The sequence below is a fragment of the Lynx rufus genome, unplaced genomic scaffold (genome assembly GCF_022079265.1).
Source record: "Lynx rufus isolate CCGP_SWC_20201006 ecotype Redwood Valley unplaced genomic scaffold, mLynRuf1.p SCAF_1, whole genome shotgun sequence".
In the NCBI taxonomy this organism is placed as follows: domain Eukaryota; kingdom Metazoa; phylum Chordata; class Mammalia; order Carnivora; family Felidae; genus Lynx; species Lynx rufus.
Window position 1 is genome coordinate 185,303,487 of NW_025814823.1, and position 14,328 is coordinate 185,317,814.

General features: G+C 36.6%; 1 protein-coding gene and 1 long non-coding RNA gene across 3 annotated transcripts in view; one reads left to right on the forward strand and one right to left on the reverse strand.

The window, feature by feature from the left end:
* Positions 1–14,328, forward strand: part of LOC124520510 (uncharacterized) — a 51,547-nt gene that overhangs the window by 23,838 nt on the left and 13,381 nt on the right. The gene's annotated exons all lie outside the window — the stretch shown is intronic.
* Positions 1–14,328, reverse strand: part of HMMR (hyaluronan mediated motility receptor) — a 40,500-nt gene that overhangs the window by 5,651 nt on the left and 20,521 nt on the right. For both annotated transcript variants that reach the window (XM_047091380.1, XM_047091373.1), the window contains exons 11-16: positions 13,688–13,902; positions 10,646–10,762; positions 3,189–3,335; positions 2,768–2,920; positions 2,583–2,682; positions 1,461–1,637 (exon numbers count right to left, since the gene is read on the reverse strand). In XM_047091380.1, coding sequence (XP_046947336.1) covers positions 1,461–1,637; positions 2,583–2,682; positions 2,768–2,920; positions 3,189–3,335; positions 10,646–10,762; positions 13,688–13,902 — 909 coding nt within the window. The remainder of the gene's footprint in view (positions 1–1,460; positions 1,638–2,582; positions 2,683–2,767; positions 2,921–3,188; positions 3,336–10,645; positions 10,763–13,687; positions 13,903–14,328) is intronic.

The window sequence follows — 14,328 nt, forward strand, 5'->3', positions numbered from 1 at the left end:
ATTAAACATTAAGTTACCCAATTACCTAGAAATTTCACTTTTAAGTACAACCCAAGAGAAACCAAAACATGTCCGCACAAAAACTTGTACATGAATGTTTATGGTAGCATTATTCATAACATTCTGAAGATGGAAACAAGTCATATGTCTATCAACTGACAAATGGATAAAAATGTGACATATCTAAGCAATTAAATATTATTAGGTCATAAAGAAGAATGAAGTACTGACACATGCTATACTACATGGATGAACTTTGAAAACACTGTTAATTAAAACAAGCCAGCCACAAAAGACCACATGTTATTTGAGCGCACAAATAGGAAATATTCAGAATAGGGAAATTTATGGACAAAAAGTAGTTTAGTAGTGGGAGGGGTGAATGAGGAGATAAAGAGATGACAGCTAAAGGGTAAGGAGTTTCAGTCTAAGGTGATGCAAATACCCTAAAATTGTGCAGATGGTTGCATATTTGTGAATGTACTAAGACCTACTGAGTTGTATAAAACTCAACTTTAAATGGGTGAATTGTATGGTATGTGAATTATATCTTAATAAAGCTGTTAAAAACAACTTAAACGATTAACTGCTTTTTTAAAGTAATCTCATGACCCCAACATTAAGAGTCATGTGCTCTACCCACTAAGCCAGCCAGGTATCCCAAATGCTTAACTATTTTTGAATACTGCTTATCTTTATATTTATTTATACCAAGGATTTTGCTATTTTGCAAATAGAAATGGATGTGTAAAGCTCTGTGAATTCTTCCAATTACACTGGTGATAGTTTTTGAAAAAAAATTTTAAAGTTTATTTTTTTGAGAGACACAATGTGAAGTGGGGGGAGGGGGGCAGAGGGGTGGGGAAGGGCAGAGAGAAAGGGAGACACAGAATCTAGAGCAGGCTCCAGGCTCTGAGCTGTCAGCACAGGCCCAACGCGGGGCTCAAACCCACAAACTGTGAGATCATGACCTGAGCCGAAGTCAGATGCTTAACCAACTGAGCCACCCAGATGCCCCTAGTGATTTTAAAAAATGTTTAAAAAATGTTTATTTTTGAAAGAGTGAGAATGTGTGAGAGTGGGGGAGGGCTGGAGAGAGAGAGAGAGAGACAGAGGATCTGAAGGGGGCTCTGTGATGACAGCAGAGGCCCCAGTGTGGGGCTTGAACCCACGAACTATGAAATCATGACTTGAGCTGAAGTTAGGTGCTTAACCAAATCAGCCACCCAGGTGTCCCACTAGTGATTTCTAATATACTAATGAAGTATTTGGAAAACCTGAGAACATAATACCCATCTGGTCAATGGTCTAAAATAAATCCATAATTCTCAGATGGATTTTTCCCTATAAACTTAAGTTTTCCTGATATCAAAGTTCTTTGTTGAACTTAAATGTTACAGTTAGAATAAAAAATACCCCACCCTGATATCTTCAGTAGGACTAAGTGTTATTTTACAAACCGATTTGAGTTGGCTATTTTCATCTTTCAGTTTCACAACATGCTTGATTTTTTGCTTTAGATTTTGATGACCCAGTAATTTAGCATAAGAATCTCTTAGTTTATTAAGCTGTTCCTGAGCTGCTCCATGTTCATTCAACAAAGCCTGTTTCTCTGCTTCAAAAGCATCCAGTTGTAGCTGAAAAAGAGGTTTTTTATAATTAGAAATGTTAAATTTACTTGTCTCATAGAAACTACAGAGGAAAAAAGAAAAAAGAAACTACAAGGAAATTCAAGTACAAGAACATAAAAAACAATGGACGAAAACAGATCATGCTGACATATTCTCAGGTTCTCCATAAACTCTGGCTCTTTCAAAAAAACTTTTGTGTATTTCATTTCAAAGGTCATTAAAGTAGGGAGAAACCCATGGAAAGAAGGCCAGGAGCCAGCCTACTCTGTATAGCATCTGCATCATCACGTTATAACCAATACTGCCCTCCCACTCTTTTTAAGGGTCAAGATTAGCCTTTATCCCTTTTGAAGATCAGTTTGTTAATTTGAGAAACACTGAGCAAGATTGTAACAAAATAAGCATCAAAAATTTACATAGATTCATTACCAAAAATTTCTATCAGGAGAGCCTTCTAAACTATTAACTTTAAGTCTCTTATGACAAGGTAGTTCTTAGCCTATAGAAAGCGGCATAAAAAATGTCTGCAGTGGGGCGCCTGGGTGGCGCAGTCGGTTAAGCGTCCGACTTCAGCCAGGTCACGATCTCGCGGTCCGTGAGTTCGAGCCCCGCGTCGGGCTCTGGGCTGATGGCTCAGAGCCTGGAGCCTGTTTCCGATTCTGTGTCTCCTTCTCTCTCTGCCCCTCCCCCGTTCATGCTCTGTCTCTCTCTGTCCCAAAAATAAATAAACGTTGAAAAAAAAAAAATTAAAAAAAAAAAAAAACTTTAAAAAAAAAAAAAAAATGTCTGCAGAATAATTTAAAAAAATGTAAAGTCCCCTTTAATAGGGAGTTAAATCGGCACTGGAAATGCACAGCAAACTGATCTTTCAGTAAAATCATGTCACTGTTGTGACTGTGACAGGGAACAAAGTGCCTAAACCAAACACAAGTGAGTGTGGTCCTGACAAACCTGGAAAGGTTTTGTTTTATTATACAGTTCTTTATAAAGGAGATGCCACTTATTCATTTCCTCAGTTAATTCTGCCACTGTGTTTTCTTTTCCAGCTTTTCTGTAAGGGAAAAAAATGAAATTAAAAAACATAGTGTGCTAGAAGAAATAGGTTATGTGGCAGTCCAGTTCTAAACCTAGATTACCTTGCTTCTTCCTCTTCCAGTTGTTTCCTAAACTCTTCACCTTGTTGCTTGAGTTGGTTCTGCAAATCAGTTATTGTTTTAAGAGAAGAGACTGTGATTTCTTTAATTTCTGCTTCTTTAAGTGCTGATTTGGTCTGCAGATCTAGAAGCATCCTTGGGTTTGAGAGAGGAGAGTCCACTAAACATTTTATAGCCATTTAGTAACTTCCCCCCCTTTTTTTACTGAAAAAACAAATGAAAAACACAACTCAAGGAACTCTTCAAGAATTTTACCTTCTTAACTGTGCAAATTCTTACTTTGCAATTGAAGATCACCCAAAGCTATAATTCCCTGGATCACTTCGTAGCTGGCTTTCAACATTAAACTGTCTTAACAGTTCTAAGGCTACAAGTATGGGCAGGTTTTATTTTTCCCACATACCTTGCATATTCTTCATTTGCGCTCTCAGTTGCCAATATCTGATGTTGAACGTCCTCTGCATTTTTCTCCGCACTGGCCACTTTTTCCTGAAGTGCTGAATTCTTCAGCTTAAGATCTTCTATTTCATTAGCTGTTAATGCTTTATAACTAAGTAAAAAGAAAATTAAAACAATATATTATACAATATAAACTTTGCAGTTACACAGATTCAGTGTTCTGAGGTACTAAGGAGCTTATATGGCATAGGCTGTTCATTCAGAAAAAAAAAAAAGTGCCTACTATGTATATGAAGTATACTTAACATGAAAATTACTCCAAAATGAACAAATATATGATCCCTGCAAATATGGTCACAGAGTTATGGTCTTATGGTAATATACGGAAATTCCTCTCCAGGCCTTGGCAAAAAAATGGGAAATAATATGTATAATTAAATTTGTGGTATATGTTATGAAGAAAACTTTAGAAAACCTTAAACTGCAAAACAGGGGAACGTACTTTCTTTGGTGATTCAGAAAAGGCCTTTCTAGGGAATTTATAGTTAAACTGATGTGATGGACAAAGAAAAGTTATCTAAGGATTTAAGGAAAAGTATTTCAGAAGGAAAAGATGCATATGTGTTCTGAGGCAGGTAGAACACTGCATTAAGACACGAGATTGGAGTCTACCGAATAAGAGCGGCCGGCGCAGATGCTAAAGCCATGGGCCAGTAATCACCGTGGTGCACATCAGCCCTGGTGAGTGAAAAAGAGGGTTAGACTAAGGACTTGGCAGTCAAAAGATGTGAAATCTCTTTTGAAGGCAAAATCTGAATTTCACTAAATACGTTGGATATTGGGAGAAAGGGAGAGAAAGTGATTAAAGATGACTCTAAGATTTACAGAAAGAGAAGATGGGAAGATTAAGATGTCACTGGATGAAATAAAAAAGAAAGAGAGAGAGGTAGAGAGAGATAGAAGCGAAATCACAAGTTGTTTTAGACAGGTTAATATTACACGGTAGTGAGATATCTGCTTGGAGGTGTCAAGTAGGCATCTGGATATACGAGTATAAAGCTCAAAGGAAAGATCTGGTTTGAAGAAATGAATTTTAATACTATTGGCATACTGATGGTGAGTGAAGTCACAGAGTGGCTAGAAAACTCCTAAGGTACTATTTCTCAAAGTAGCAGGAAGGGAAATCCCTTCACAAGGTTGAAAACAGCACTAAAGCATAATATATGATATATATGTCATAATACATTATATCACTGGCTGTGATATTTGGAATCTTGAGGTTCAGGGAATTCAGAGAATTTGGTAGCACAGTGTTTTGGGAGAAAGGGAAAATTTCTGGGTAATGGACTGGTCACTCTGGCTGACATGTTTCTAGAAGTGAGTGTGTGCATTTGTTTGAACAAGTCCTGGGCTTTCGCAGTGATGGTGGGAGAGGAAGAGTCTCCTTGTGGCTGCACTTCTGTGAATAGTTTTCTCCCCTGAAAGGACAGACTGTGGTAAAGAAATGAAAATAAATTGAAGCAATAAGTCCAAAGATAGAATTAGAAAGTTAAATTTCCTTTTTTTAAAAAAAAAAAAATTTTTTTTAACGTTTATTTATTTTTGAGACAGAGAGAGACAGAGCATGAATGGGGGAGGGGCAGAGAGAGAGGAGACACAGAATCGGAAGCAGGCTCCAGGCTCTGAGCCATCAGCCCAGAGCCCGACGCGGGGCTCGAACTCACGGACCGCGAGATCGTGACCTGAGCTGAAGTCGACGCTTAACCGACTGAGCCACCCAGGCGCCCGAGAAAATGTTAAATTTCCAAATGCCCATCTATTCAGATGGGTGGCTTTCTCAGTGTCCTTTTCTCCTGTGATCATTTGCTCCCACCTCCTGCTTGCAATAGCAGTTTAATGAACAGTTTGAGAACAAATCATTAAGTACATACGCACGCATATACAACTGTGCTTTGAAGATAAAGCAAGTTTGAATTCATCAAAAAAGGATTAAAAATTTCTGTTTTCTGATAAGAGTTACTTCGTATTTTGCTTTCTATTAAAATGTATTTAGTTTCAAAAAAAAAAGATCATTGGGGAAAGAAAGTACTATTCAATGAATGGGCATTAAGCAATATGTTCTCCATATGGAAAAACAAAAATAAATTTGATCCCAGTTTTAATGCACACACAGAAATTCATTCTAGATGGAAAAATGAAACTTAAAAAAATAAGTTAAGGGGCGCCTGGGTGGCGCAGTCGGTTAAGCGTCCGACTTCAGCCAGGTCACGATCTCGCGGTCCGGGAGTTCGAGCCCCGCATCGGGCTCTGGGCTGATGGCTCAGAGCCTGGAGCCTGTTTCCGATTCTGTGTCTCCCTCTCTCTCTGCCCCTCCCCCGTTCATGCTCTGTCTCTCTCTGTCCCAAAAATAAATAAACGTTGAAAAAAAAATTAAAAAAAAAAATAAGTTAATACCTTTTGGGATAGAAAGTTTTTTTATAACTTTTTATATATAAGCTTTTTACAGAAAAGGGAAGGCGGATTATCTCCAGGAAAAAAGCCATTTTATACTAAGTACACTGGCAAAATTGAAGAAATCTAACAAGCTGTGGAGAGGAAGTAGATCAATGGTTACTCGTACAACGCTAGTGAGAGTGTAGAGTGTACAAATTGTTTTGTAAAGCAATTTGGCATTAAATTTTAAAGTTGGGCAGTCACAAATGTATGGTTTTAGAGTAATTCTTATTCAAGTACACTAGGAGACTACAAGAATATTAGTAAAAATACTATTAATAGTAACAAAAGAATCTACCACTTAAAGAAGAGTTAATACCTACTCTTTTCAGTAATTAAACTTATAAGAGGACGAAAAACTTCCAAATTCATTCTGTGAGGCCAGTATCACCCTGATACCAAAACCAGATAAAGACACCAAAAAAAAAAAACCCCAAACAGAACAAAAACAAAAACAAAGAGATAGAAAGAAGGAGAGGGAGAGAGAAGAAGGGAGGGAACTACAGGCCAGTATCTCTTATAAATATGGATGCAAAAATCCTCCAAAAATATTAGCAAACTGAATCCAACAATACATTAAAAAAGTCTTACACTACAATCAAATAAGATTTATTCTCAGGATGCAAGGGTGGTTCAATAGTCACAAAACAATCAATGTGAACATCACATCAGTAAGAAAAAGGATGACAATCATATGATCATTTCAGTGGATGCAGAAAAAATATCTGACAAAGTACAACATCCATTCATGATAAAAACCCTCTGCAAAGTATGTCTAGAGGGAGCATACCTCAACATAATAAAGGCCATCTATGAAAAACCCACAGCTAACATCACATCATACTCAATAGTGAAAAACTGAGAGCTTTTCCCTTAAGGTCAGGAACAAGACAAGGATATTCACTCTCACCATTTTCATTCAACACAGGACTGGAAAAAGTCCTAGCTACAGCAATTGGACAACAAAAAAGAAGTGAAACGCATCCAAATTGCTAAGGGAGAAGTAAAACTCTATTTGCAGATGACATGACACCATATATAGAAAACCCTAAAGACTCCACCAACAAAACTAGTAGAATTGATAAATGAATAAATAAATTTTTAGTAAAGTTACAGGATACAAGGTCAACGTATAGAAATCTGTTGCATTCCTATATAGTAATAATGAAGCAGCAAAAATTAAGAAAACTACCATTTACAACTGCACGAAAAACAATAAAATATCTAGGAATGAACTTAATCAAAGAGGTGAAAGACCTGTACTCTGAAAACTATAAAACACTGATGAAATTCAAGACAATGCGAAGAAATGGAAAGACATTTCATGCTCATAGTTTGGAAGAACAAATATTGTTAAAATGTCTATACTACCTGAAGCAATCTACAGATTTAAAGCAATCCCTATCAAAATACGAACAGCATTTTTCACAGAACTAGCGCAAACAATCCTAAAATTTGTATGTAACCACAAAAGACCTCGAATAGCCAAAGCAATCTTGAAAAAGAAAAAAAAAAAAAAACTTGAGGTATCACAATTCCAGATTTCAACTTATATCACAAAGTGCCAGTAATTAAAACAGTATATGGTATTGGCATAAAAATATAGACACATAGATTAATGGAACAGAATAGAAAACCCAGAAATAAGCCCACAATTATATGGTCAATTAACCTTTGACAAGGGAAGAATGAATACACAATAGGAGAAAGATAATCTCTTCAACAAATGGTGTTGAGAAAACTGGATAGCTATATGAAAAAGAATGAAAATGGGCCACTTTCTTTCACCATACACAAAAATAAATTCAAAATGGATTAAAGACCTAAATGTGAGACCTGAAACAATAAAAATCCTTGAAGAGAGTACAGCATTAATCTCTGACATTGATTATAGCAACATTTTTCTAGGTATGTCTCCTGAGGCAAGGGAAATAAAAGCAAAAATAATTGATTGGGACTATGTAAGAATGAAAAGTTTTGGCACTTCGAGTGAAGGCAACAGTTAACAAAACTAAAAGGCAGCTTACTGAATGGTAGATGCTATTTGCAAATTACGTATCTGATGAAGGGTTAGTATCCAAAATATATAAAGGACTGATACAACTCAATATCCAAAAACCAAATAGTCTAGTTAAAATGAGCAGAAGACATGAACAGACATTTCCCCAAAGATATCCAGATGGCCAACAGATACATGCTCAACATCACTCATTATCAGAGAAACGCCAAGTCAAAACTACAGTGAGATATCACCTCACACTTGTCAGAATGGCTAATATAAAAATAACACAAGAAACAACAAGTATTGTGAGGATGTGAGAAAAAGGAATCCTTTTGCACTGTTGGTGGAGTTTGCAAACTGGTGTAGCCACTGTGGAAAAAAGTATGGGGGTTCCTCAAAAAATTATAAATAGAACTACCCCATGACCCAGTAATCACACTACTGGGAATTTACCCCCAATATATAAAAATACTCATTCAAAGGGATACAAGCACCCTTATGTTTATTGTAGCTTTATTTACAACAGCCAAATTATGGAAGCGGGCTAACTGTCCACAGATGAATGAATACAGAAGATGTGGTGTGTATATATCTACACACACACACACACACACACACACACACACACACACACAGGAATATTATTCAGCCAGAAAAAAGAATGATATCTTGCTATTTGCAGCAACATGGATAGAACTAGAGAGTGTAACGCTAAGTGTAGTAAGTCAAAACACACGAATACTATACGATCTTACACGTGCAATTTAAGAAACAAACAAGCAAAAGTAAATAAATAAATGAATAAATAAACAAGACAAAGCAAGAAACAGATTCTTAACTATAGAGAACAAACTGATGAGTTACTAGAGGGTAAGTTGGTGGGAGGGTATGGGGAAAATAGGGGATGGGGATTATAGAGTACACTTATGATGAAAGAGGCAACAAAAAAAGGAAAACAACTCGAAAGTCCAAAGTGAGAATGGGTAAATTGTGATATACTAATAAAATCGAACACGTTACAGCAGCCACTATGAACAAACTATAACCTCAGTCAACAATGTGATTCAATTCTAGAAACCTACATATTGCAGAATAAAAAAGACAAGTCCCAGGAAATGACATACACCATGACGTCATTTTTTGGCCAAGTTCAAGTTCAGCACAAAAGTAGTATTACATAAAATATTATTTGTATGGATATACATGTTATAAAATTATATATAGGAAAAAAGTGAGGCAATTATAAATGGAGGCTCTGAGATGGTGTTTCCGTTGGTGGAAAGCATGCAGATGGTGGAGGAACTCCTACATAGATACCAAGTTGTTGAATCTTTTGGCTTACTGGTTTGGTTGTCTTTTATGGGCTCATACATGTTGATTTTATCTTTATGCTTTATAATTTATTTAACTGTTGTTTATATTTCGTATTTCTTAAATATATTAAGATAGACACAAGAAAAAGAGACCTTCTGAAATGGTCTAAAGTAATATAACAAAAATGTTCATATTAATACTCTCTTGATGTGAGATGCATATACATTTCTTAAACTATCCTCTGCAATGTATAGTTCCCCCACAAATAAACTTTTTTTTAAAGGGAAAATAATAAGTAGATGATATAGGAAGTGAGGAAGTGGATACAGTAGGTATAGAGAATCTTCTATTTATTTATTTTTTAAAATTATTATTATTTTTTTTTAATGTTTATTTTTGACACACAGAGAGAGCATGAACGAGGGAGGGTCAGAGAGAGAGGGAGACACAGAATCTGAAGCAGGCTCCAGGCTCTGAGCTGTCGGCACAGAGCCCGACGCGGGGCTCGAACTCACGGACTGTGAGATTATGACCTGAGCTGAAGTTGGCCACTTAACCGACTGAGCCACCCAGCGCCCTGAAAATCTTCTATTTAGATGAGCTATAAAGATGAGTGGAATTTTGGATTAAAAAAGGGTGTTGGGAGTGAGAGGTATTGCTGGATAGCTTCAGGAGGAAGTTGGGGGGAGCTGTCAAAGGAGTTAATAAAATTTATATATTTTAATTTATATATATATATATATATATATATTTTTTATTTTTGGGACAGAGAGAGACAGAGCATGAACGGGGGAGGGGCAGAGAGAGAGGGAGACACAGAATCGGAAACAGGCTCCAGGCTCCGAGCCATCAGCCCAGAGCCTGACGCGGGGCTCGAACTCACAGACCGTGAGATCGTGACCTGGCTGAAGTCGGACGCTTAACCGACTGCGCCACCCAGGCGCCCCAATTTATTATTTTTTTAAAGTTTTTTTTTCTAAATTTATTTTTATATTTTGAGAGAGAGAGATAAAGAGAGAGCGTGCATGTGTATGCAAGTGAGGGAGGGGCAGAGGGAGAGGGAGGGAGACAATTCCAAGCAGGCTCCATGCTCCACACTAAGCACGGAGCCCCATACAGGGCTTAATCTCAAGACCATGGGGTCATGACCTAAGCCAAAATTGAGTCGGATGCTTAACTGACTGAGCCACCCAGGCACTCTGAATTTATGTATTTCAAAGATAAATGAACATTAACATGTTTTAATACAGATTGGAAAAAATCCAGTAGAAAGGCTGTAAAGGATAAGTGAAATATAAAGTCACTTCTCCTGTAACAGGTGGGAAGATAGGATGAGCATAAAGGCAGGTGTGTTTACAGGCAGGGTAATGAGATAAAAGCTTTAGAATTCTTCATGAGGAAAATAATGGTGTCAGGAGAGTAAGACAGAAGGGCCAAAGGATTGAGAGTTCATGAAATTTGAAGTGGATGGCAGGAAAGGAAATTCCTATACATAAGATTACCAGGTAACCCTGAATGCCCATTTATGGTTGGTCATTATGGAATCTACAGTAATACCAACTATCTGTGTGATTGTTTTTTCAGATTTTTCTAGATAAGCACCCCTCCCTACTCATATCATATTTGAGAGTGTAGGCTCCGAATAAAAATACCTTTGAAATTGAGCAGTAACATCTCCAAGGTTTTGCACTGTACTCTGATACCTTTCCTGTAAAAGCAGGGTGGCTTGAGCGTGAGCAGCGTTACTTTTCTCTAGTTCAGCTTCTTTCCTAAGGAACAATTAAAAGATAAAACGCTAATTACAAATCATATTCTATGAAAGCGGATAGTATTTACCTTTGGCACTGTGAATCATGTGTCCAATGTCTGTATCTGCATAAACTACTGGACCATTCAGATATAACTTTATGACCTGCTTCTAATAGCATGTTTATTTATGTACTAACTTCTCTTCTGGCTTCATCTTATCCTTCTTGCCCTTATTTTACTTTCATTTTCATCCTAATTTACTCATTTCTAAATTTATCTTTTGACACTATATGCACGTATGTAGGTAGTTTAAACATTTTTTTTTTTAGAAGAAGGTAGGGTAAAAAGACTCTAAAACACAATCTTAATGGCAGCAGCCAAATTACCAGCTAAAAAGCTGGGTGACTGAATAAAGCGTCTCTGCATTTAAGAAACACTCTTTAACTACACTTGGTATTTCTTTGAAAAAAGAGTTGATAGCACTATGTAGATTTAAATTAAAAAAAATTTCTTTTAATGTTTATTTTTGAGCGAGAGAGATAGAGTGCGAGCAAGGGGAGGGTCAGAGAGAGAGGGCGACACAGAATTTGAAGCAGGCTCAAGGCTCTGAACCATCAACACAGAGCCTGATGTGGGACTCAAACCCATGAACCGTGAGATCATGACCTGAGCCGAAGTTGGACTCTTAACTGACTGAGCCACGCAAGTGCCCTTAGGACTATGTAGATTTATTTTGATTATTTCAGTAATCCATATATGAAATTGTTATTAAAAAAATATTCAATAATTTATTTGGTGGATTACTTACATAGACAAAATAGCTTTAAAGTCATCTTTATTCATATATATTACAAACCTCAGAAAGTTTTTGAAATATTAACATTACATATTACCAAAATAGTGAGAAAAATTTTTAGATATACACATGAGCTTGTAAGAGACCTTTTAAAGAACATATAGAACTAAGAACTATAAATAAGAAGCTTTATTTGCTTATAGGCTAAGTTGGACACAGATAAAATAAATGGAACTAATCAAATTCCTTCTGTAATGAGCATGGGATTAAAAAATACACACACCAACAGCTAAAAGCAATCACATAGTACTAAAGGCTTTATAATAAAAATATTCTCTTCCCTGCCCCACAGAGAAATCATTTCCAATTTTCTTATTTTTTCTCTTATGCCTAAGATTTCAGGTTGGAAGGGACCTTAGAGATCACGTTATTAAAATCCCTTTATTTTATATCTGATGAAATAGTAAATTAAAGAAATTAGAATTGTCTTGCTTAGAATCACACAGCTGGTTAACAGATCCAGCAATAAAATCCTTATCTCCTGACCTTTGCACTGAATTCCTTGAGTTGAATAAATGATTGTCTCAACTTTCTTTCCTCCCTGAAACTGATGTCATCTACTCAGTTTCTTAAAGTGCCTGCTCCCTGAGAATGGTTCCAGTATAGAACAATTCCCTAAGAATACTCTGGTACTTCTCCCCGCAAAAGCAGGCATATAAAAAACCTTTGTGTCCTTTTTATCACTTACCACCACAAGAAAACAAAAAAAACAAAAAAAAAAGGATTTTAACAAAAGTATCCAACAGGAGACAGATACACAGTTGTGAGATATACTACAGTCCTGTAGACTCATGTACAGTTCTTGGTTCCTTGCTAGAAATATTTTTAGTAATGAAATCTTAAGCAGTCAAATAATGTTAATTATTGTAGATACAGTTTGAACTCAAGAATCCACTTGGTATTTTAACCTAAATCAATGTAGTAGAGAAGGATGCATAATGTGATGAAAGTAATACGGAAATAGCAATAAAAGAAAGGCTTGAGGGGCACCTGGCTGGCTTACTTGGTACAGCGTGCAACTCTTGATGTTGGGGTGGTGAGTTCAAGCCCCATGTTGGGCATAGAGCTTACTTTAAAAAGAAAGAAAGAAAGAAAGAAAGAAAGAAAAGCCCAAGATCTCTTAAATTTCTTATTTTTGAATGTTGCCCAGGTTCGGTTGTTTTTTTTTCTCATTTTGTTTTCATTGCTACTTCTGAGTATTTGTGCTCCCTTAGAAAAGGTAATTAAAGGTATAACTTATGCTTATGCTATGTAAACTGATGTACACACAGGGAAAAAATGGAAATGTTTCTTATTAAAGGGTGAGATTCTTAGCCTTTTTTCTAAATCTGTTATTGCTATAATGCTGATGTCCAACAATTTTAGACAACGTAACAGCAGTAAAGAAACCCCAAATTTTGAGTTTGTTTATTAACAGCCTTTTAAATTAAACCTCTTGCCTAAAAAAAAAAAAAAAAAAAAAAAAAGAAGGGCAGGGGCGCCTGGGTGGCTCAGTTGGTTAAGCATCCGACTTCAGCTCAGGTCACGATCTCACGGTTTGTGTGTTCGAACCCCGTCGGGCTCCATGCTAACAGCTCAGAGCCTGAGCCTGCTTCAGGTTCTGTGTTTCCCTCTCTCTTTGCCTCTCCCCAACTCATGCTGTTTTTCTCTCTCAAAAGTAAGTGAACATTTAAAAAAAAAAAAAAAGGGCACAGCTTCTGATTTTGGCTGTCATACTTGTTTGTATGCATATTCTATGGGTATACTTTTTTTGAGTTTTATTTATTTATATTTAGAGAGGTGGGGGGAGGGGCAGAGAGAATCCCAAGGAGACTCTGTGATGTCAGTGCAGAGTTCGATGCCAGGCTCAATCTCACGAACCATGAGACTGCGACGTGAGCTGGAATCAAGAGTCAGATGCTTAAACAACTGAGTCACCCAGGTGCTCCTCTATAGGTATACTTTACCTCTCTGTGTCTACTCCTTACTTGTAAAAGAATTCCAACCTTACTTACTTGCATGACTGAAGTGAGATTGCTAAGAGAATGTACTGGAAAGCACATTTTAACATCTGAAGTCATATGAGACATGAGATCTTATTGATACCAACCCTTTCAGCTTTTCTTCTAGGAGTTTCAGTTCCTCAGCTCTAGATTTTGTTTCCTCTTCCAATTGTGTAATCAGCCTTTCAGCTTGTTCCTCCTTTTGCTGTAATTTATCTAGTTCTTCCAGTGTTTGCTTTAATTCTTCCTCAAAGAGATCTCTCTCTTTCATCATTTCCTCTTGAAAAGAACCTAGCTTCTGTTGAAGACTGGAGGACAACTCCTACATCCAAATAGAAACCACCAAAATAATATGAAATGGCATCAAGAGATTTTTACTAATGACAAAAAAAAAGAAGTACAGAAAGTAAAGTATGAATACTAAATTCAAGAGACTCAAAAAAACAAAAACCTTTGAAAAATACAGATATCACCTGCATCTTGTCATTGATTATATTCTGCACCTTGTTAACAATGTGGTAAATGTTTTTTCAGTTTTTCTATGCAACACACACTCACACACTTCTTATAAAACTAAAATTATATTCTACAACTGACTTTTAGCATATTTTTCTCAGAGGATACCACAGAAAAAGTGTACTATGATTTTGACAATATGTAAATATATTTTAAAGTTATGTAATATACAGGGGCACCTGGGTGGTTCAGTCTGTTAAATGTTCAGCTCAGGTCACGACCTCATAGTTTG